Here is a 24,679-nt window from a genome sequence, read left to right on the forward strand (position 1 = left end):
GGGAAATTTGTGTGGCTTAGTAGACTGTTTGAAGAACTTACAGTTTCTTTCCCCAAGCCCATTACAATGTTTTGTGATAGCCAGTCTGCCATGCACATAGAAAGGCACCCAGTGTTCTATGAAATAACCAAACACATAGAGATGGATTGTCACTTTGTGAGAAGCAAGCTACAGGAGGGGCTAATTTTACTGCATCATGTAGGAACTACAGATCATCTTGCAGATGTTCTGACTAAGGCACTAACATGAATTAAACATTCAGTAGTTTTACACAAGTTGGCAGTGTTTTCCACACCACCAACTTGAGGGAGGTGTTGAGATAGTTAATTATGTAATCAGTAGCTATATACTTGTAGAGTGGCTAGTTAGTTAATTTGTCAAGAGTCTATTTTAAGTTCAAGTAATGAATCTCTTCAATTACCCAAAAGTGGTGTTGTTCAACAGCTATCTAACCTAATATTCTCTCTCAAGCAATATAAGGTAATTAGACACGATTAATCAAGGGCTCATTCAATTAATCACCATACAAAACATAGTTGAACAATCATATCATAAATCCGGCTCGATTATAACAACTTGAGTCAAAACTTCAACCAACAATTGGTTCCATCAACCCTAGATAAGTATTTAGCTACTCATAACAAAATAAGAGAAAACTACTAAATTGTTCATAATGTAAAATTGCAAGAATTAAAAGGAGATAGAAAAACTTTGATGTTTAGTTGATCTTCTCACGCTTGTTCTTGCCTCCAAAAGTAGTCTAAAATTAGCTTAGCACAATCTTGGGCGAGTTTCTAAAGCATATAAGGGTTTTACAAAAGTTTCCCCGATTTTATACTTTGGTCCTCAAACTTTCCAGTAGCGTGAACAGTGCACTGCGGTTGACCGCGGTGAATGCTGACCTTTTTGCCTTACATTGTTAATCTACCGCGGTTCACCGCGGTCGCGGTGGACTTATTGCCCAGGTCATTTATGCTTCTTTGTGTTCGGGTACTTCTCGAGTGGGCATTTTTCTTCACATTATCGCCTCCAAAACACTCCATGTTGCTTCCTCTCATATAATATTCCCTGCTAAACAAAAGAACACTATTTAGAGAATTTTGTTGGCAATTTATCTATAAAACAATAACAAAGTATGGTCATATTAAGGTATAAATATCAACTATATAGCCTACTATCAACACCCCACACTTAAATCATTGCTACTCCTCGAGCAATCCACCACACTCCGTCAAAATTCTTTTCGTAAGCTTTTCCCTTATGACTCACACCATGAACATTTTACAAAAGTTGTACCTAGTAGTGAACAACCTTTACCTCAAGAGTCAAACCTTTTATGCCATACAACATCAGCACTTACTCAAACCACTCTATACAAGAGTCAAGACTTACCTTTCCTTCGTGAATCACATGCCCTCACATCACACAAGAGAGTAGTTCCACATATGGTGATAATTAGAACAAGTAGGAACTAAGATAGACAAAATTCGCTCACTCTCAGAAAGAACGTTCACATGCCAGAAAGATGCACCATAGGCTTGACCATAGTATAATACTTTACTAATTGATCCCATTCAGTCTAAGATCAATAGGACTTTACTTGGTTGTAATGTAGGCTAAGGGACGGGTAGGATATATTTAGATATAGTGACTAACCTCCCTAAGCACTTTTAATACAATTACATTAAACTTAAAGATCATAGTTGTGCCAACCAAACACTCCACCTCATTTGTTTAAAACATCCTCATCCATTAGGTGCAATTTGTATAAGCCACCACTTATCAACCATTATAATTATTTATAAACCATATTTTTTTTTCGTGGTGCTTTTTCTTTTATGCTTCAAAATTCCACACCTTTTCTCTATCTCAATGGTTCCACTCAAAAACCAAACCACCACCCCACACTTTTGCTTTTGCATATTTCCGCTACCATTCAAGTGCTTATTGGGAGGTAAAAAGGTTCAAACGGCAAGCTATTTATACAATTGGGTAAGGTTCGCAATGTGATTGCCAAAGAAATAGGCTTATAGGCTCAACGAGGTTAACTAAGATGTATTGCATTCAGGTGGATTTACTTTATATGTCTGGCTCAACAAAGAAATGCCTATATCACTTCTAAAACTGAAAGAAACTACTATTTCGCTTTGCAAACACACAGGGCAAGTTCTAGGCATCAAATATGAAACATGGAACACAATAAAACTCACACACACATGGCACATGACTCACTCCGGATTGGTTTATCAAGACATTCTCTTTTGAGTGTTCAAGTTAGATACAAACGTACAATTTTAAGTCACTCTAATAGGATTCAACCAATGAAGCTAGGCGTTATACTCTAGTGTCTATTGTGCTTAGGTATATCAATGCTAAGGGTTTTCATTCGAATTTAGCTCGTAGCCCATCAGTCCTACTCTAAAAACTAAAAAGAACAAAAATAAATAAAAACTACTTATACCCGGTTCAAGCTAAACCCTTGGAAAAGAACCGTGGCCCAAAGAAAACCAAGGGGGAGTTACTACACTACCTAAAAATAAAATAAAAAAATCTTTTTGGTCTTTTCTCTAGGCTAACTTCCCTCAAGAAAATTGTCTAAAGGATCCGTCATCAGGAAGAGTCTCCATATTCCAAATTTTTTTTCTCGACTTAGTCCCTCAAGAATCCCGCCGAAAGATATCCGTTGTCGGGACAAGTCACTTACTATTTTAACTTTCCTAATGAACTATTACTCTAACATCAAAACAATCAATTGTTACAATTACAAACATACAATGAAGTATCCGCCACCTCCATACTTAAAATGAAGACATGTCCCCATGGCTTAAAAATTTAAAGAACAGTGAGGTTAAGGAACTTCCCTGAAGGCTCACTCCTGATCGGAGACAGTGTCTGGGTTCACGTTGCACGCACGTCCCAGTGCTCTCAACCAGCCTAAGAATTTCTTCTCCGACTTCACTTGCCTCTCAGCCACCGCATCAACACAGGCACCCAAATCAGTCTGAGGTACGCAACCCAGCCATATCCTGCTCCAAAACTGTCATACGGGTGCTCCGGCGTGGCTGTGATGGGCCTGCCACATCAACTCTCAGAGGAGGAGGAACCGCAACTACCTCAACATCATCATCATCATCATCAGCTAAATCATCAATAGAGTCATCAACATTCACCACAGGCTCTCATCCAATTCCAATTTTTTTTCGCCCGAAATTGGGCTTTTAGTGACCATCTCCCATCAACCCGAGGGTCTTCAGGGACTCTAATAATACGGCACAGCCGGGTGATCAGCGAAGGGAAGTAGTGGACCTTGGTTAGCTCAGGTGATCTAATAAACATCTCTTCATGGATGAGCGGGGCCACATCAAAATCACTGTGGGACATGAAACAGTGGATTGCGGACGCCCGTGGTAGATTAACATCTGTCGTGTTGCAGGATGGAAACAATCGACTGTTGACAATGGTGAGCCAACACTTATCCTCCCAATTCAGATAGTGGGAATTGAGAGTAATCCTGTGCTTGATCATAGGTGTTCTCCATTCGGCACACAGATAGTATCAAGAAGAGTTCCCCACAAGGCCCGTGTACCGCTAAAAGTACGATAAGGATCAAATTCACCCCGAAACACTAGCAGCCTGTATACCCTGCGGATGGTGTCGAGGGATGCGTTTACCGGGGTATTGCGCACCGTCACAATCCCATTCTCATATTCTGGCAAGTTCGTATAGAACTCCCTTACTAGTTGAACATTAGCCTCCTCCGGTACCTCGAAGAAGATGTCTAGCTGACACCGCCTCAGCTCATTAAACATATTGGGGCATTCCACCTCCAAAGCCATGCGATTAATGTGCACCTCATGTTGTAACTTCTTAGCTGCTTTCTGGTTGTACCTATCCTCCGCTGCTCTAGATACAAACCGAGTGCTATCGAACTGAGGTGGACTGGCTTGGCTCCTAGCTCGTGAGAAGCCTCCCGGTCCACTAGTGGAGGGCCCGGTGATTCGTCTCTTTCTAGCTAAACTCATTGCACCTGTCAAATAACGAAACGCATATTAGTGAGTTCGCAAAATATATGACTATGGATGGTTACTCAGATTTCATCATAACCATGTCACAATAGCTCCTTATATCTCCATTGGGGCAATTTCCCAAACATCTTGTGGGCGGGGCATTATCCAAACAAATTTAGCCCTCATGAGTCTATCAAAACTCCTCCCAAATCAAGTATACAACTACACCAACACACTCCGCACTTGTGTCATTCAATCACCCACCAACAAACACTATTCCAAACAGTAATTACATAGCCCATTCACCAAACATTCTCATAAACGAAATTAAAATAGAAAAAACAAGGAGAAGAAACTACAAAACAAATCTACTACAATTACAACACCATATCAACATAAAACTTCATAAGTTACAACACAATACAACACAAAACTAGAAAAAAAAAAAGAGGAGAGGTAAGTACATACCTTAGTTGAAGAATGGGTGAGAGGAATGGGGTAGGGGATGTTGATATGAGTGAAGAAGAAGGATTTGGGGCTTATGGTTGTGAAGAGAGGGAGATGAAGAATTAGAATGAGGAGGGGGTTTCGGTTGTTTTGATATTTGAGGGAGGTGGGTTTTGTTATAATAGGGGGTTATTAAATTAAAAGAAGAGGAAAAGAACAAGTAAAACAGAAAAAAATGAAAAATACCTGGTACCCCCGCGGTCGACCGCGGCCGCGGTGGGTTTAAAATCGTGAGGCCGAAAATTTACGCCTCACCGCGGTTTACCGCGGTTCACCGCGGTCGCGGTGTGATGTAAAATTTGAGGTAGAGAGTTTTCCTTCCACCGCGGTTTACCGCGATCGCGGTGCTAGTGTTGTTTTTTTTTATGAACACACTAACAACAACACTCGTGGTTTTCCTCCCACGCAGTGCCTGATTTAACGTCGCGGCACGATGCAAGCATTTGATCATCACTCCTCATTCACGTACTGGGGCTCTTCCAAAATGATTACTACTCTATCCCCTTTTTCTTCAGCCATTCCAAGGTAATGTTTCAACCTTTGCCCATTTACTGTGAACTTATTTGTCCAATCTTCTGATTCAATCTCGACAGCTCCACTTAAGAATACTTGCACCACTCTGAAGGGTCCTGACCATTGGGACTTTAACTTACCCGAAAACAATCTCAATCTCGAGTTGTATAATAACACTAAATCTCCGGGTTTGAAGTTTCTATCCAAGATGTGCTTATCATGCATTAATTTCATCCTTTCATTGTATAATCTAGCACTCTCAAAGGCCTGCAACCTGAATTCCTCGAGCTCATGTAACCCAGTGATTCTGTTAGTACTTGTTTTCTCCATGTCTAAGTTTAACTGCCGTAATGCCCAAAGTGCTTTATGCTCTAGCTCAACTGGGAGGTGGCATGCCTTGCCAAACACCAACGTGTACCGTGACATACCAATTGGCGTTTTAAAGGCTATGTGGTATGCCCACAATGCATCATCTAATTTCTTTGCCCAGTCAGTCCTTGTTGCATTCACTGTTTTTGTGAGGACACTTTTAATCTCCTTGTTGGACACTTCAACTTGCCCACTTGATTGTGGATGGTATGGGGTGGTCACTTTATGACGAACTCCATATTTTTCTAATAGTTGTGCGAATGCTCTATTGCAGAAATGGGTTCCGCCATCACTGAGTATAGCACTTGGGGTACCAAAACGTGTGAAAATGTTCTTCTTTAGAAAGCCTAGTACCCCTTTAGCATCATTGGTCGGAAGAGCCACTGCTTCGACCCACTTGGAGACATAGTCAACTGCTACAAGATGCCAATGGCCCCCTGAAGTCAATCCCCCACATGTCAAAAATCTCCACCTCTTGAATTGTGGTCATTGGCATCTTGTGTCTACGAGATATGTTGCCAGTTCTTTGACATTCATCGCAGCTTTTAACCCAAGCATGGGTATCCTTGAACAGAGTAGGCCAGTACAAGCTTGACTCCAACACCTTAGCTGCTGTCCGAATTCCTCCAAAGTGTCCACCATATGGTGAAGCATAGCAAGCCTACAAAACAGAATGTTGATATTTCTCGGGATACACCGCCGGATCATGTTATCTACACATATTTTAAACAACAGAGGTTCATCCCAATAATAATACCGACAATCACAAAAGAACTTTTTCTTTTGTATTGAGGAGAGTTCATAAGGTACAATACCACTTGCTAAATAATTAGCAATATCAGCATACCATGGTGACTCCTCCATTGTCATTGCCATTAATTGTTCATTCGGGAATGTCTCTGTTATATCCTCAACCTCTACCTTCTTTTCAGCTCCTTCCAACCGTGAGAGATGGTCAGCTACTTGGTTCTCTATCCCTTTTCTGTCACATATCTCCAGATCGAATTCTTGCAACAGAAGAACCCAACGAATCAAGCGTGGCTTTGACTCTTTTTCTACCAGGTACCTAATTGTTGCATGGTTAGTGTAAACATAACCTTCGAGCCAATCAAGTATGCCCTGAATTTGTCGAATGCAAAAACAACAGCCAACATTTCCTTTTCCATCACGGTGTAATTGAGTTGTGCACCGCTTAGCGTTCTGCTTGCATAGTAAATCGGGTGCTTCCGTTTATTCTTTCGCTACCCCAAAACTGCTCTTATGGCATAGTCACTTGCGTCGCACATGAGCTCAAATGGCTGCTCCCAGTTGGGTGCAACAATTATGGGTGCAGTCACCAATCGCTTCTTCAGCTCCTCAAATGCCAACCTGCAATCATTAGAAAACACAAAGGGGTGATCCTTTTCAAGGAGTTTGCATAATGGGTTAGCAATTTTGGAGAAATCTTCTATGAATCACCTGTAGAACCTGGTGTGCCCAAGGAAACATCTCACCTCCTTGACTGAAGTGGGCGGTGGTAGTTTTTCAATCACGTCAACCTTAGCATGGTCGACCTTAATTCCTTTACTGGACACTCGATGCCCTAGGACTATCCCATCCTGTACCAGAAAATGGCACTTCTCCTAGTTCAACACTAAATTTGTCTCCACACATCCTTTGAGCACTCTTATTAAGTTGTGAAGACAATCCTCGAATGAATCTCCCACCATGGAGAAATCATCCATAAAGACCTCCATAATATCCTCCACCATGTCTGTGAAAATGGCTAACAAGCACCATTGAAATATCGTCGGTGCATTGCAAAGCCCAAAGTACATTCTCCAAAAGGCGAAGATGCCATATGGACAAGTGAAGGATGTTTTCTCTCTATCTTCGGGGGCTATTGATATCTGATTGTACCCCGAATATCCATTCAAGAAACAGAAGTGCGATCACCCGGCCAGCCTGTCCAATATTTGGTCGATGAAAGGCAAGGGGAAGTGGTCATTTCGGGTGGCTGTGTTCAAGTTTTGGTAATCCATGCAAATCCGCCATCCCGTGACTGTACGAGTTGAGATCAACTTATTGTTCTCATTTTGCACAACAGTCATTTCCCCCTTTTTCGGTACACATTGGACAGGGCTGACCCAATTGCTATCAAAGATGGGGAAGATGATTCTCGCATCTAACCATTTGATCACTTCCTTTTTTACTACCTCTTTCATGTTCGGGTTCAGCCTTCGTTGATGTTCTCTGGAAGGTTTGTGCCCTTCTTCCAAAAGAATCTTATGCATACAGAAGGTTGGGCTGATACCCTTTATGTCTGCCATGGTCCAGCCAATGACAGTTTTACTTTCCTGCAGTACCTGTAAGAGCTGTTCTACCTGCATATATAGCAAATCAGATGATATAATAACAGGCAAAGTAGAATCAGGGCCTAAGAAAACGTACCTGAGGTAAGCTGGGAGCGGCTTTAGCTCCAGCTTGGGTGGTTCCTCTACTGATGGCTTTGCTGGAGGTGTAGCCCTTTTTTCCAACTCAAGGGACTCCAATTGAGGTTCCCTTTTCCAGAATACTTGGCCTTCAAGTGCCATGACCCACTCAGCTAACCCTTCACCATCCATCTCTTCTAAATTTGTCAGACATGCCTCCAATGGATCTTTAGCAATCAAGGTCACATCATCTTCTTGCAGGATCACATCCACTGCCTCCACTAGAGAGCAATTAGCATATTCATTGGGTCTCCTCATAAATTGCTGAACATTGAATATGACTTCTTCATCGTTCAGTCTCATTTTTAATTCCCCAATCTCACAATCGATCAGTGCTCTCCCAGTGCCAAAAATGGCCTACCTAAAATGATAGGTATCTCCCCATCTACCTGACAGTCTAGCATAACAAAGTCTATAGGGAACACGAACTTCCCCACTTGCACCAACACATCATCAAGAATATTAGTTGGCCTTTTTACCGTACGGTCTGCCAGCTGCAGCATCATCGAAGTCGGTCTAGCTCTGCCAATGCCCAGTTTGGTGTATACAGCCAGAGGCATCAAATTTATACTGGCTCCCAAATCACATAATGCCTTTGCAAAGGCATAACTTCCAATCGTGCATGGAATAGTGAAGCTACCTGAGTCAGACATCTTTTGAGTCATCGGTCTAGTCACTACTGCGCTGGAGGACTGCGTTATAGTCACTGTGGATAGGTCCTGAAAATCAAACTTCCGTGACATTAGGTCTTTCATCATCTTCGCATAACCTGGCATCTCCCTCAAGGCATCCATCAAAGGAATATTCAACTGAATTTGATGCATCATCTCCATGAATTTCTTGTATTGATCTTCCTTCCTTTGTTTTACCAGTCTCTGAGGGAATGGTGTAGGTATCACCCTTTTTGCACTGCTTGCTGGCTTCTCTCTGTTGGGGTTCTGTGGCACAAGAGGCACCACCTGTTCTGTAGCTTGTTCATTTACCTTAGCCTTACCCTTTTCATCTTGACCCTGTTCAACCACCACTTCAGCCAGATTTGATGGTTCATCTACCTCTAGTGGAGTTGGAGTGACTGGCATAGTCTCTTTGCTGGCTTGTTCAACCTCCTGCTCTTTGTCTAAATCTCTCCCATTCCAGAGACTTACTGCCATCAGTTGATTCGGGTTTTGCTCCTTAGGGTTAATATTTTTGTCCACTGGCAATGTTCCCTGGGGGAGGTTGTTTAAAACCATAGACAACTGCCCCAACTGAGTTTCAATGTTCTTTATAGCTGAATCATGTACTGCCAACTTTTCTTGCATCTTACCATTTGTCCCAATGAGTTGCTGGAGCATCCCCCTGATCTCTACCATGTTGTTATCTTGCTGCTGAGGAGGTGGCTGATATGTTAACTATTGCTGGTTCTGTTATGGGTAGCCCTATTGTCTCTGGTGGTATGGCACCATTTGGCCTTGAACTTACATGCCCCCAGGCTGAGGCATGTTGGGTTTGTATTGCTTATTTGGTGCCGGTCTCCACTGCTGTCCTCCTTGTCTCTAACCCCCAAAGTTGTTAACATAATTCATATCTTCCCTTGCCCCTTGATTTTCACCTTCTCCGCTCCATGAACACAGATAAGACTGATTAACACAGGGTGTACACAGTCCTTCATTTCTCGTGTCAACAATATGCACCTGTTTGGTACCAATATCATCTATCTTCTTTGTCAAAATACTCATCTGAGTCATGAGTATGGCCATGTTCTCTGCATGAGAATTATTTGGGTCAAGAGGAGCTGAATGCACTATGGGTGCTAATGTTGTATCTCTAGTCATCCACCCCGAATTCTGGGACATCTTGTCAAGAAGGACTTTGCACTCGGTGAATGTCTTACTCAAAAATGCACCTCTAGCTGAAGTATCCACATTGGCCTTTAGATTGTCAGCTAACCCCATGTAGAATCTCTGGCCAGGCATCTGGTCTGGAATGCCATGGTGAGGACACTTCACCTGTATCCCTTTAGTCGACTGCTTCTTGTACTGCAATATTTCATCAATCTGCCTTGCAGTCTTGTTGGGTGAGTAGAACTTATTCAGGAACTGCTTTACTAATTCCTCCCAGGAGACAATGGAATTGATTGGGAGCGAATTCAGCCAAGTCTGAGCTTCCCCAGACACAGAGAACGGGAACAGTAATAGCTTGACAGCTTCTGGGGTCACATTTGGCTGCCTTTGAGTCACACAAATTGACAGAAAGTTTTTCAAATGTTGCTGAGAGTCTTCAATGTGTGACCCAGAGAACAATACTTTATTCTATAGCAGATGCAGCATGTTGTTGGTGATCTGGAATGTCTCCGCTTGAATTGCGGGCACAGCTATGGCAATTGCTAGGTTGTCAACTGTGGATTGAGCCCAATCATAAAGTGTAGCTTCTGGCACAAGAGGTGCCACCACTCTGACGTTTGGGTCAGCTGGCTCATCCCTGATGTTTCCGTTGACGTTCTCTACGCCACCCATGTCAATTTCAAGCTGGTGTGGTTGTTGTGATTGTTGGATCCTCTTGTTGGCACGGTTCAATGCCCTGAATGTTTTCTCGGGGTCTAAAAGTCCTTCAAGCAGTTCTCCAGTCCTCGAAGAATTTCTAGGCATACACCTGAATTTCACAAGAGTTCAAACGTTAGAATTTCAATGAAAATTGTTTAACACCTTTGGAAATTGATTTGAACTAATAATTTTAACACTACTTCTAAGTTGTAATAAATAACACCGTTAGTTCTCCTACAACGGCGCCAAAATTTGATAACTCCCAATTATGCCTTTTAAAGGAAAAAGCGGTCGCTGCAAATATAATTCGATTTAAGTCCGGAATTGAATCCTTAGGGAACTAACCTATCTATTACACTCTACGGCAATATTATTATCAACTCAATCAATCTCTAGATGCAAGATTTTTGATCAACAAATATTGGGTTTTTTGTTTAACTACTTCAACTACTATTAAAAATAACAGTAAGCTAAAACAAAGATAATTCAATGGTAAAAAGGTCTAGGGCACTGATTTCCCCAATTGCTAGTTTAGGTCTTGACTCTTCCGCTATAATCTCGTCGTAATACTCTATAAGGATTAAGAGTTATGGGTTATTGTAATTATCTCTCGGTCAAGTATAATAATTTACTAGAGCATTCTCTCGAACTACTCTAGCTGACAATAGTTATGCAACTCTAAATTATCCCACCAAAGTTTTGTTATCTCTAAACCCACTTTTAAGTTCAAGTAATGAATCTCTTCAATTACCCAAAAGTGGTGTTGTTCAACAGCTATCTAACCTAATATTCTCTCTCGAGCAATATAAGGTAATTAGACACGATTAATCTAGGGTCCATTCAATTAATCACCATACAAAACGTAGTTGAACAATCATATCATAAATCTGGCTCGATTATAACAACTTGAGTCAAAACGTCAACCAACAATTGGTTGCATCAACCCTAGATAAGTATTTAGCTACTCATAACAAAATAAGAGAAAACTACTAAATTGTTCATAATGTAAAATTGTAAGAACTAAAAGGAGATAGAAAAACTTTGATGTTTGGTTGATCTTCTCACTCTTGTTCTTGCCTCCAAAAGTAGTCTAAAATCAGCTTAGCACAATCTTGGGCAAATTTCTAAAGCATATAAGGGTTTTACAAAAGTTTCCCCGATTTTACACTTTGGTCCTCAAACTTTCCAGCAGCGTGAACAGTGCACCGCGGTCGACCGCGGTGAATGCTAACCTTTCTGCCTTACGTTGTTAATCTACCGCGGTGCCACCGCGGTCGCGGTGGCCTTCTTGCCCAGGCCGTTTATGCTTCTTTGTGTTTGGGTACTTCTCGAGTGGGCGTTTTTCTTCACATTATCGCCTCCAAAACACTCCATATTGCTTCCTCTCATATAATATTCCTTGCTAAGCAAAAGAACACTATTTAGAGCATTTTGTTGGTAATTTATCTATAAAACAACAACAATGTATGATCTTATTATGATGTAAATATCAACTATATAGCCTACTATCAACCATATAACAATGTGAGCAGTAAGAGGGAGTCGAATCATATTTCACTTTTTCAGTGAACATCTCCATATTCTCGGTATAGCATTTCTAATTTGAACATTGACTACATTGAGATGTGGTCTTGTAAGATCAATTTTCACACGAACTATAGCAGTAGTGGGTCTTAATTTAGATGTGGTGGCTTTATCCATGGTGAGAGAAATACCAATAGACTCAACAGTATGACATATGGCATCCCATTCATAATAGTTCCAAGGAAGGTCGGGTAAGGTGATCCTACCAGGTGTATGTGAAGATTCACCATCGGGTTTGAATTTAGTTGTCCATTTATCTAGACTCATCACTGTTTCTGAACCAATTATTATTAAATTTCTCGAAATGACATTCAAATGATCATCCAAATTGTCGAAGTCGATAAATACATGTTTCAAGTCATAAGCTCCAATCTTAATGGTTCTTTTTCTTGGGAAACATTTCGCAAATTCACCACGAAAAATATCAATAGAAGGCCGATTTCTGAGGAACTTACCAATAATTTTCCATTTACATGTTTGGGCAAGGATATCGTTCTCCTCTTTGGTGAAAATGACAAAGGGTTTATCATTGACAACCCCATACGACCTGTGATGAAGCTTGACGTGATTTCTATCAGAGATTGAAGGTCGATTTTCCAAAGCCCCTTTGTATGAAGTTTGCACAGAATCTTCAGGCAGTACATTTTTGTGCATGCCCCTATTTAAAGTTGGAGCACTCAAAGGGGGGAAATCAGTAAGAGGTTTTGAGGAAGTTATTGAATTGTAATTAATATCTCCTCTTCAGATTGGAGACTTGGTTGCTGGAGTGAAGTTAAATGTTGTTGAGGGAGTAATAACTGGTGAAGGAAGGTAATTGAATAATCTATTTGGAAGATTTGGTGATGGTGGCGGGTCGGGGAGGCCGGTGATTCCACCAGTTGGGACTGTATATGGTGAAATCGGGAAGTCTAATTTTTCGATATCGAGGCACCTCAGAAAACCATCTCGAAGTCTCGAGGCCACAAGGTTATGGTTGAATCTCCTCCCTCGGGGTTCGTCGAGACCTGATCTTGGGACAACGTTGACCTCGACCACGATAGAAATGGGGAATTCCCAAGGCACGTTGCTAGGACTAACAGTACTACCCTAGCCCTTAGTCAAGATGTCTTCTAGCTGTCCCATCTCCGTTTCTTTATCATTAATCTATTTTGTACTATGTTGGGATTCCCCTCCTATATAAAGGGGATCCTTATCATTTTATAAGGCTGTGATTCTCCCATTGCTCTACACGAAATATACAAGAACTTTCTATTTGCTCTCTAACATATTCTCTCGATATTATTGCTTTCATTTATTATCTTCATATTTATTCATCATTTATTGCTTATCATTGGCCATAAAGAGTCTCCGTTGATTTATCTTTAACTGTTAGTCATATTTCGACCTCCTTCGATAGCTCACAGTTGAGCTCGGGAATCGACCTCTAGGCCCCAAATCAGCAAGCTCGAGGCCTCGATAATTGACTCATCGGTTTGGTTATCGCTTCGCTCCTTGCTCTTATCTCGTTTCTAAACTTCACATGTAGCATCAACTTCTTAACAAACAAGCATAAAAATAGATCACGTATTTTTAGAATCCCATCAACAAATTTAATTGTTATTAGCATTTTCACGGTAAACAGTTTGGTGCCCACCGTGGGGCTAAAAATAATAGTGATTATTTTCTTGTTGTTTTCGTCCTATAATGCAAGTCATCTTTCACGCTTTTTCTTGTCCAAGATCTTCGACTTCAGGTCAAAATGTCTAACTCAGTAAATAAAGGCGAAAAAAACAATCTTGAGGACTACGGAGAAAATGGTGTGGATGTTCCAGTTGTTGGTGTGCCACCACAAAATACTGGGAATACGCCAGAACCAATCCCCGTAGATGCGGTCTCACGCGACGCCCAACGGGTCGATATAAGCTCGCATATCGATAGGAGCGTGCCTCAGGGAAATCCACAAGAATCTCAGAAAACCCTGACCAGGGAAGAGCGCGAGGTTAGCCTTCATGTTATTTTTAAAATGTTGCATGCACAAACAGCTAGCTATTGCTCAGCTGCAAAGTCACCAGAAAACTCCCAGCACGATAGCACTGGGGACAGCTTCCTCAGCCGAACAAGTACCAGAGAGATCAAGCAATAACGGGTTGGTGATCGATCCCGCCATTGTAAAAATTCTCGAGACCTTACCAAAAGGATCGAATCGGGCGAGAAAATGATAAAACCCAACGACAAGAAGGTCGAGACCTACAACCCCAGGGTCGACCAAATTCCGGGCGCACCCCCGCTCTTGAAAGGTGTGGATTCTAAAAAAATTCATATAAAGGCCGTTCCCAGAGGAAGCGACTCCGAAACCCATTCTGAAGAAGTTCAGAATGCCAGAACTCCCAAAATACAACGGGACCTCAGACCCCAATGAGCACGTTACTGCTTACACCTGCGCAGTGAAGGGCAACGACATAAAAGACGACGAGATCGAGTCCGTCTTACTGAAGAAGTTCGGGGAAACACTCTCGAAGGGGGCCATGATGTGGTATCACAACCTAACTCCTAACTCCATAGACTCGTTTGCCATACTGGCAAACTCCTTCATAAAAGAACATGTCGGTGCCATCAAAGTAGCAATGAGAAAATCCGACGTCTTCAAGATCAAGCAAAGGGAGAACGAGATGCAGCGAGAATTCGTATCTCGCTTTCAAACGAAATGAATGGAACTACCACCGGTCTCGACGACTGGGCGGTGCAGGTCTTTATTATGGGTCTGGTCGAATATCCCGCCGTGACTTGATCGGACGTCCACAACCGATACCAGTCAAAAATCAGGGTCGAGGACAACCATCTAGGAGCCTCCTCGGGCTCAGTATACCCAAGAAAGCTCTTGGCGAAGGAGCCAAAGCAAAACAAAGAAAGATATCAACCATACACCGAAGACAGACCGAACGCCCCGAGGCACAACCTACCTCACAACGATCGTAGGATAGACCGAGGACAAAATCCTTGGGGACTCATCAACAGAGTCGGGTTTGATAGGAACGCATATCCAACGGAGGCGCCTCGCTTATTAGATATAACTTCAACGTCGATGTGTCAGACATCGTGTTTGCCATCAGCAAAATTAGAGATGCTAGATGGCCCAGACCTGTACAATCGGATCCTTCACAAAGGAACTATAATCTAGTATGCGAGTTTCATAACACGTATGGACACAGGACCGAAGATTGCTGGCAACTCCGGGAGGAAGTGGCCCGGTTACTCAACAATGTCCATCTTCGAGAATTCCTCAGCGACCGAGCCAAAAACTAGTTTCGAGAAAGGGAAACAACCAAAAAGAACAAGGCAAACGAGCCGCAAAATGTCATCCACATGTTCTTTTGAGACGGCCGCCACTAGCCGAAACACCAAAGTCCCCTCCAGTAGAGGGACTAAGAGATAAATCAACAAAATATAGCAGCCGCGAAACCATCTCCAATGTTCGAAAGCGCCATCACCACTAAGGTATAACCATCTCATTTTTATTTTATATTATATTTCATGCTGACCCTTGTGCAGGCGCCCGACCGAAGTAGTCAAAGTGCTAACCCAGCTCGAAGACCTTAAGGTTTTGAAGCATCTATTGCACTTCTTTCCTTCGACCGGGTTCTTATCCCGAAAAGGGTTTTAAAGGCAAGGTTTTTAACGAGGCAACATCCGCATGCTACTTAAGGGAGATTCAACAAGTATTCGAGGCTTGTTTTGCAATCGAACCTGAACACTGAGGGACACCCCCCCCCGGAAGGTCATACACTCAAAAAAGATAAGAAATGCCAAATTGGGTCCCAATAAGAAAATGATGTACTGGGCCAAATGGTCAAACGAGCCTTGTCTGTATAGCCGGACCCCCGACGGCAAAAACATATACACTTATAATTGAAGAATATCTTTTGTCAAAGCATCTCGCACTCTAAAAGAAGCTCGGCACCTCCACAAAAATGACTTCTCTGCCAAAAACGTCCCGAATAATCGGGGACTGGCGTCAACAATTCAACATCTAAATGACCTCCAGGTCGAGACTCCAAAATCATAAGCCCTCAGATGAGGCAACATGAAAATCGCGAAACATCTCCAATGCCGAAAGTACCCTGAATACTCGGGGACTGGCGTCAAAATCTTAAAAAACGTACGACCTCAGGGTCGGAAACTCCAAAATCGTAAGCCCTCGATGAGGCAATAAAAAGTTTGCAAATAATGGCTCCCAAGTCAAGAAACCCTCGATGACTCGGGGACTGCCGTCAAGCACCACCTCCATCAACTTGTCAAAACCCGAGGCCATAAGAACCCTGAGCGGACAGACTCGGTCTCGTAAGACCTACATAAGGCAGCAACTATATCTGTAAGACCTCAAGCAAGGCATGAACCACAGTTGTACCAAGTGATAATATCTGTAAGACCTCAAGCAAGGCATTAACAATACTTGTACCAAGTATCCAAACTATAAGACCTCAAAGGAATGAAAAACATATAAGACCTTACTAAAGGCATAAATCCGATCTCAAAGTTTCGGCTATATATTGAACTTGTAAGACCCCTAAAAAGGCATAACCTCGATATAGATGCCGAAACTATCTCACTCGGGACTCAAAGGCTCTGGCCGAACACAAGTGACTCCGGTCACACAGTTGTACCAGCCGAACTAATGCGACTCGGCGACGCCTGACTGTCGCTACAAAATCACAGGCCTTGAATTACTCTGAATCTACTTCGGAAAGAACCAGTTAAATAGGATACCCTCGATACAGGCAAAAGAGCTTCGACCACGTCATCTCATAAACATCGTCTTTGAGATACTCAGCTTACGAGCCAAACCTCCCGAGGTGCTCGATCATCGCCATATAACGACTCACAATCGAGGTTTTTTATTAAGCCGTCGAAGAGTCAGTCAAACACTATCTATCCTTATTGAGGGAAAAATAAAACCCACATAAAAGGTCGCATCGACCAAGCACGTAAAAGCCATTGTCGCCAACCAAATGAGCCTCAGGGCTACCCACATAAAAGGTCGTATCGACAAAGCGCGTAAGAGCCATTGTCGCCTGCCTAATGAGCCTCAGGGCCACACACATAAAAGGTCGCTTCGACCCAAGGCGTAAGAGCTACTGTCGCCAGCCCACACAAATACAAAACTTGAGTGTCGGATGAGCTTGAGTCATAACCTAATTCGGAGACTGAACCTAAAATAGTTGACTAAATATGCCTAAGAGAAAGGTGTAAGAGCCATTGTTGCCAATCCACACTAAAAAGGCCGCATCGGCCCAAGGCGTAAGAGTTGTCGTCGCCATCCCACATAAAAGGTCACCTCGACCAAGCGCATAAGAGCATACGGGCCAGCCTAACGAGCCTCAGTGCCATATCACGAATCTAAGGATTCCTACCAACTCAAAGGTCGATTGATCTAGCCTAAATCTCGTCAAAGAGGAACCCGGAAGGTACAAAAACCGCGAGGTTTCCCCCTTATACATACATTTAATAAAATACAAGCTCCATTTATAGTGTACTGTGAAAACACTATATACAAAGACAAAGAAAGAAAATAGACACCCCCTTGGGACTACGGCCCGACGGCCCCATCCTCGTCATCTTCGGCATCGGACAGAAGGAACTTGGAATCATACTCCTCCACCTTAGCTTGATCGATCTCCTCCGAAAGATCGAAACCCCTGGCATGAACTTCCTCAAGAGTTTCCCTCCGATATTTGCACGTCGCGTACTCTTTACTGCTGCTCGCACGACCAAGAGTTCTCCTTAGCTCAGCCCTAGCAGTGGTAGCACTCTTTAAATAGGTTGTCACCCTCTGATCCCCCCTAGTGCAGCTCATCACACCCTTGGCCCGGACATTTACCACCTCGGCCTTCTCCTTCGAAAGCTCAGACTCGAGCCTTGTGATCATGTTCGCCTGCACAGAATCATTCGTAGGAGCATCCAAATTTGCATCTCCAGGCTGGAAACTTTAGCCAAAGCACTCTCCTTTGCCGTAATTTGGGAATCTACATGGGCTTGCATCTCGTCGAACTCACGTTTGACCCTGCCAACTTCGCCCCAGAGATGCTCTAGCTCCTCCATTTTGCTCCCCAACTAAAATATCGATATGTTAACCTCCGGAGATGAAAGAAGGAGCATAAGTCAACATGAAACACAAGATACTTGTCTCTCGAGGCAGCTCTCGCGGCTCCGACTTCGATCCGCCTCACACCGCAGGGATACCAGCTCGCTTTCTTATTTCACACAAAGAATCTTAAGGGATTTCTCCCTTCCAAAGTTCTCCGCAACCGAGCCTCATAGAGAAGTAGCTCAGATTTGAGCCTGTCAAAGGCCTGCGAAAGAAAATTCAATGAGAAAGGAAGAATGTGAAACCGGAATAGTCCTATGCCTGCTACCAAACTTACCATAAAACCGAGCCGTTGATCCTCACAAAAAGCCGATCCAATGTCTGATGGCTTAGTATCCCCCAAAGCGCCTTTGTCAGGAGAAGAAGAAGGCATCACGTGCTCCTCACTCTTTGAAGCGCCATCAGTAGAAACGGGGAATGTTCTTTCGAGAACGGAAGCCTCTGAAACCGAATGATCAGTCGAATCACCTCTCTTGATCCACTGAAAAGGACTCGCCACACTGCGAGCCTCCTCACACCCCGGAGATTGTTTTCGTTTATCATCGACCCTCAATCCCAAGGTCGGCAGTCTCTCCTCCTCCCTCAGAGGACATGGCCTCATCTAGGAAAAATCTCCAATACTTGCGGCAGCTAAGTTAGTACACTAAAAATAAAAGTACCATTCTAGGGAAATAAGCTACCATGCGCTTACCATGATGTTTTTCCTCCCATCTCCCCTTGGATAGGTCTCGCCACCTGCGCTTATTATAGGTCGAACAAACGGCCAGCTTACGAGATCACTCGGCCAAATCCGCGACATCGTTCGGCAACCAAGGAGTCGCTGCAAAAAATATATATGCAGAAAAATGTCGTAATGGAGCCCCCCTCCAGACAATGTGATAAAAATAGAGGTATAACACTTATATGTGAAATTCCATTTCTCAGCAAAGGGTAGAAACTCTCCAAGAATGATATCAATCATCCGAGCTCAAATGAATCGGCTCATCCATCCTCGGTCTTCGTTCTCTTCATTGTCAACGGCAGGAGATCAGGTAGATCGACACTGTAGAGTAATCAAACCTCGATAACGCAGTGGCCAATACAACCTCACAAGATGATTGAGGGTAAAATCGAGTCCGGCCTTCTCTGCAAAGTATCTTATCATCTGCACTATCTTCCAAAGAGATGGTGAGCTTGCGCGAAGGTAACCTGATATCTCCGACAGAACTCAAGCAAGACCAGGTCGGGGGAACCCGATGTAAAATTGTGCATATACACGCTCAAAAACTCCTCGACATAGGTCATGATGCTCTCCTCAGAGGAAGGTACTTGTAGCACCATCCCTTCTCCCCATCCGCGGTCTTTTTTGATCATTTCGAGGTGCTCCTCCCCTACTGATGAGATGAACCTCGACGCGTGCTCCCAATGTCCTTGGATGTTGGGAGGTCTCTCCAATGTAAAGTCTTTCCTCGAAACAAAGCACCTCAAGGCCCACTCACCGGGCACCGGTAGTGTACCACCGACCGGACGCGGAACAGAGGCAAAACTCCCTTCTCCTTGATGGGCAGATATCGACGTAGCAGTCATGACTATGATAGAATAAGAGGAGGAGGATATAGATCTCGACAAAAAATTTGAGTTAAAACAATGAGAGAACTAGCGCAAAACACCAAGTTCTATGGGAGAAATGGTTACTCGAAGTAGCAGAATCTCCACTGAGGAAGTAAGTGAATGAATATATAGGGGCAAAGCAGCGACTACTCGCCTACCCAGAGGGCCAATTAATCCTGACCATGGTAACGTCACTTTTTCCTTAGGAAATGTACTTGCAGGATCACCCCAGGGCCCCCTTTATCAAATCGCATGAATGTTACTACCCCAAGAGAGTCGAGAGGTATCGAGACCTCGGGGACTTCTTGCCATCACAAGAATCGGCCCCAAAAAACGTTATTAACCTAACTTCGATATAAGACCCAATTACTCCAACAATGGGCTCTAAGGGATTAGTATCACAGTTCAAAGATTAGCTCTACTAGAGCAGAAAGATACAAAGAATGGAAAGACTTGGGGCAGAAAATGCCTTTTTTCATTGCCAAAAATATATTTACAAGAGACGTCTTTACTAGACTCACTCCCCCGGGAGTACATGCACAAAAAGAAAAAAGGAAAAAGCAAAAGCGACCTACTCTTCATCACCGCTACCCTCCGAACCATCTCCAGGATCCTCGTCTAGTATTATCAAAAGCGTCAACTTTGTCTCCAGCTCCCGGGCCTCCTCAATTCCGTCTGACAGATCGACGCCTTCGACCTCGATCTCCTGCAAGGTTTTCCTCCTCGCCTCCGCCCTTGCATGTTCGATGGCCCGAGCCAGTTTCTGCTCCGCCTTTATCGATACGTCATGAGCTATTTGATTCATCATCGCAGCATCCTTCAGGTAAGTAGCAACATTTCCTTTGAGCTCAGACTTGGCCACAACCAGCGCACCAATCTCTTTTCGAGCATCCTTGAGAAGATCATGGGTCAACGCTAACTCCGAGGTCACTACCTCACTTTGTTTCCTCAGCCCGAGGATCTCCACATTCAGTCGCCTAATCTGGGAGTCATTTTGCTCGACCTACAAAAAGAAAAGTAAACCATTCAGTATAGAATTATGGGAGCGAAGGAAAGACTCATGCATAACAAAATACCTACTCGACAAGGGCAGCTTTTTCTCGGAGTGCTCCCTCCAAAGTAGCTCGGAGCTCGCTTGACTCTTTCTCCTTCTGGGTAGAACGAGTGTCCGACTCTCGCAGCCTCATGGACAACTTCTCAAGCTCCTTCTCACGGCATGAAAGCTCCTCGTTAATCCTAGAGAGGGCATGGTCGTACATCTCCTTAAACTACAGCAAAACAGAAGAGTTAGAATAATGAAGAAAGGTGCTCAAGACTAAAGGAAATAAAATTAAAGCAGCAATCACCTGCTGCATAAATCTTTCTGCCGCCTTGACAGAGCCGAATTTCAAGATCGACGTTCTCGCTAACATCGTTAAGAATATTTCCAAACGTGCCTCCCTATTTAAAAGAACCCCAGTTTTGGCAGCGTTCGCATCTTGAGCATCCCATAGCTTCCCTGACAAGAACTGAGAGCCAGAAATGAAATCATTTATGTCACCGATTTCCTCGATGGGCAACTCCTACTCCTGAAAAGCTCCGGGTCTCAGCCCTTCAAGGTCAGAAACAATGGTCCCCCCAGCAGAAATTGCACCAAACCCGGTCATGGGATCCGAGGCCACTTTGATACCCTCCTCAAGGGTTTTTGACCTACGGGACCAACCTGAGTCGGACATTCCCGATTCAGCGGCCTCCGGTCGAGGCACATGCGAGGCTCTCGCACTCGACCTTGTCCTTCATGACAACCGATACTCGTCATCATCATCATTTTCATCATCATCCTCATCTTCAGCATCGGGACTTGCTCTGGAAGATGAAGTCGAGGTCCTATTAACAGCACGAGTTTCGCGTGACTTAGGTCTCTTTGCCACAGAAGGATCGGCAGTCGCCTTACCTTTCCTTTTCTTGCCCTTGATGGGCTCCGACATGTCCATTTCGCCACCAGGAGGCGGCCTCATCAGCATATTCTCACCAAGTCCTGCACGAGCGCAGTAACCATAATTTATCGGCACAAAAAATATGGGGAGAAACATAAATCTAAGGCATAGGTGGTGAGGAAACTTTACCATGATTCTTGGTCACCCATAGCTTCTTATCAAGGTCGGTCCAAGATCGAACAAGATATGGGAATGTAGTGTCCAACCGTTCGATCAACCCTGGCAAATCTAAGATCGCTTTGGGGTACCAAGCACTGGCTGCAGGAAATACAAAGAGGTAATTATTCTGGAAGAAAGGAAAGAATATCATAAAACATAACTAAGGAAAAAATGCTTACGTTGTGTGTTCCACTTCTCCAAGAAGGGCATCCTCTCGGCCGGAATTATGTCCGAGGTTCTCACCCGGATGAACCTATTCATCCACCCTCGTTCATTCCCCTTGTCGATGCTCGAGAAAAATAATTTTTTGGGTCGGTGGTGAAGCCTGATCAAAACTCGATAAAATCGAGTGCTGTATAACCTAATCAAATGTTTGAGGGTAAAGGTCTCGCCCACAACCCCTTCGGTGAAATGGCGGAGCATCAAGACTATCCTTCAGAAAGAAGGATAGATTTGGCCGAGCGTCACTCGATATTTGTCACAAAAATTGAGGATAACCGGATTTATCTCCAGGGGAGAGGATTCAGAGGAATTGACAGGACCCAAAGTAAAGGGGTAAGTATACATATAAAAGAAGCCAGCCTTGTGGTACGTTATATTTTCATCAAGGCTAGGAATATCCACCTCCCCTGCCTCGTCCCATCGATAGTCTTTCTTCATCGTCTCTATGTTGGTCACGACACTAATGTATCGGGACACGTGTTCACATCAGCCCGGTGTAGATGAAGTGGTATCGATGGTAAAGTTTTTCAATATATCAAGTTTGGAGGGAGTACACTGTTCCAAGGTAGGTATCACTTTGGGTTTCCCTTTAGATTTCCGTGATGAAGAGGCAGCCTCGTCCTTCCGAGGAATCATCTTGGAGGTTCTAGCCATGATTATGGTGAAATTTCTCTAATAAAGCAAGAAGAAAGGATGCAAGTAGGGATGGGTATGGCTTTGCAAATCTGAAATAGTTGGGAAAGTGAAAGTTATCCAACAATTGGTGCCTTTATAGGAGCTGTGTGGGAAGCGAAAGGGACGAACTGGTAGCGGTTTGTGGGCTTCTCGATAGTCGCGTCTGATGGCGATCCTTGCGTGGTTTTTTGGGCATGGCATTTAATGCTCTAATAGGCTGACGTCACAATGATGATACCCTCAGGTCAAAATCTCACAATTGTTTCTCATCGCTCCTCTCTAAGAAACGCAGGGACTATCTATATACGGTGAAATTGGAAAGTCCAATTTCTCGACATCGAGGCACCTCAGAAAACCATCTTGAAGTCTCGAGGCCACAAGGTTATGGTCGAATCTCCTCCCTCGGGGTTCGTCGAGGCCCAATATTGGGACAACGTTGACCTCAACTACGGTAGAAATGGGGAGTTCCCAAGGCACGTGGCTAGGACTGATATGACTACCCTAGCCCTTAGTGAGGATGTCTTCTAGCTCCCATCTCTGTTTCTTAATCATTAATGTATTTTGTACTATGTTGGGATTCCCTCCTATATAAAGGGGATCCTTATCATTTTATAAGGATCTATTGCTCCCATTGCTCTACACAAAATATACAAGAACTTTCTATTTTTGCTCTCTAACATATTCTCTCGATATTATTGCTTTCATTTATTATTCATATTTGTTCATCATTTATTGCTTATCATTGTCCATAAAGAGCCTCCGTTGATTTATCTTTAACTGTTAGTCATATTTTGATCCCCCTCGATAGCTCACAGTTGAGCTCCGGAATTGACCTCGAGGCCCCAAATCAGCAAGCTCGAGGCCCCAATAGTTGACTCATCGATTTGGTTATCGCTTCGCTCCTTGCTCTTATCTCGTTTCTAAACTTCAAACATAGCATCAACTACTTAACAAACTAGCGTAAAAAAAGATCACTTATTTTTAGAATCTCATCAACAAATTTAATTGTTATTACCATTTTCACAGTAAATAGGGACATTCGAGGGGTCAGAATTGTATGGGTCGAAATCTGACCGCACTTGGATCGGCATTAAAAGGAATGGTGAGGGGTCAACTTAGCTGTGGTCATATTCACGAGACATCATAACAACGAGTATCTCGGTCGCTGCTGGGATTCAACTATCAGAAAGCTTGTACGGCAAAGAATATGTCGTGAGATTTAAGGGGAATGACCCAACGTTTAATCAATAGATTAAGGTATTCTGGCTAAGAACCGTTGGATAAAAGGGAATACTTACTATATATATAGAGGGAAGATAACAACAAAAGGGGGCTTCTCTCTTCAGAAAAAAGAGGCAGAAGAACCGGAAACTGCTACATGAGAAAAACAAGAGAAGTTTCGGATCTAGGCGGCTAATCTTCGTATTCATCTTTCTTGAACCAACAAAGATAGATCACGCAGCTGTTAATGGCATTCCTTCTTTTCCTTCTTTATTCTTACATTATTGAACAGTACATCAAGAATGTAAGCATGTCATTTATATTCGATATCTTTTATAAGCCTTAAAGTTCATGAGCTTGATTATATTTTATTCTTCTATTCAATGCGCTTTGATCTAGAGTTAATTATCCTTGGTTAGGATTTATCCTCTATCTTTCTTACTTTTTGTTCAAACAGAAATAGTAGAATTTGGAAGGTAACGGTAATATTTTATACTTAGAGAGAAGGAAGACACTTTATATCTACGTTTTTGCTAACTTTTTGAGAAGGAGATTTGAAGGGGCACATAAGACCTTAGTAGTATGCAACTACGCATTAAAGCTTGTGGTAAGTGTGCATTTAATCCTAAGGATGGCAACAACGTGAGGCGGGTTTGCCACTATATGGGTACGGGACAGGCAGATTGAACAAATTATTTGGAAAAGGCAAAATACATAAGTAGCCACCTGAACTTTACACCAA

General features: G+C 43.2%; 3 protein-coding genes across 3 annotated transcripts; all 3 read right to left on the reverse strand.

Moving 5' to 3' along the window:
• Window positions 1-4,964: 4,964 nt before the first annotated feature.
• Window positions 4,965-8,170, reverse strand: LOC104233681 (uncharacterized). The gene is made up of 6 exons (XM_009787113.2): window positions 7,523-8,170; window positions 7,103-7,285; window positions 6,890-6,994; window positions 6,207-6,515; window positions 5,916-6,057; window positions 4,965-5,833 (listed from the first exon to the last, which is right to left on the reverse strand). The coding sequence occupies exons 1-6, from the start codon at window positions 8,168-8,170 to the stop codon at window positions 4,965-4,967; spliced, it is 2,256 nt and encodes a 751-aa protein (XP_009785415.2).
• A 26-nt stretch (window positions 8,171-8,196) lies between these two features.
• Window positions 8,197-9,219, reverse strand: LOC138882963 (uncharacterized). Its single transcript, XM_070163612.1, has one exon. It carries the CDS (start codon window positions 9,217-9,219, stop codon window positions 8,197-8,199), a length of 1,023 nt encoding a protein of 340 aa, XP_070019713.1.
• An 11,036-nt stretch (window positions 9,220-20,255) lies between these two features.
• LOC138882964 (GRIP domain-containing protein RUD3-like) lies at window positions 20,256-21,399 on the reverse strand. The gene is made up of 4 exons (XM_070163613.1): window positions 21,387-21,399; window positions 21,031-21,182; window positions 20,770-20,952; window positions 20,256-20,687 (listed from the first exon to the last, which is right to left on the reverse strand). Exons 1-4 carry the CDS (start codon window positions 21,397-21,399, stop codon window positions 20,256-20,258), a joined length of 780 nt encoding a protein of 259 aa, XP_070019714.1.
• Window positions 21,400-24,679: the final 3,280 nt, after the last annotated feature.

Source organism: Nicotiana sylvestris, chromosome 12 (assembly GCF_000393655.2).
Source record: "Nicotiana sylvestris chromosome 12, ASM39365v2, whole genome shotgun sequence".
Lineage (NCBI taxonomy): Eukaryota > Viridiplantae > Streptophyta > Magnoliopsida > Solanales > Solanaceae > Nicotiana > Nicotiana sylvestris.

Bases quoted from the DNA above. Each gene is read 5' to 3' on its own strand.
- LOC104233681 (XM_009787113.2), bottom strand. From the start codon at position 8,170: ATGAGACTGAACGATGAAGAAGTCATATTCAATGTTCAGCAATTTATG. The intron at 6,995-7,102 runs GTGGGAGATTCA...TTTCTGGTACAG, and splicing joins TTATGGATGATTTCTCCATG to GATGGGATAGTCCTAGGGCA. The intron at 5,834-5,915 runs GCAACATATCTC...GATTGACTTCAG, and splicing joins CGATGAATGTCAAAGAACTG to GGGGCCATTGGCATCTTGTA.
- LOC138882963 (XM_070163612.1), bottom strand. From the start codon at position 9,219: ATGGTAGAGATCAGGGGGATGCTCCAGCAACTCATTGGGACAAATGGT.
- LOC138882964 (XM_070163613.1), bottom strand. The intron at 20,953-21,030 runs GTGATTGCTGCT...GTTTTGCTGTAG, and splicing joins CAGAAAGATTTATGCAGCAG to TTTAAGGAGATGTACGACCA. The intron at 20,688-20,769 runs GTCGAGTAGGTA...TTCTTTTTGTAG, and splicing joins TCCGAGAAAAAGCTGCCCTT to GTCGAGCAAAATGACTCCCA.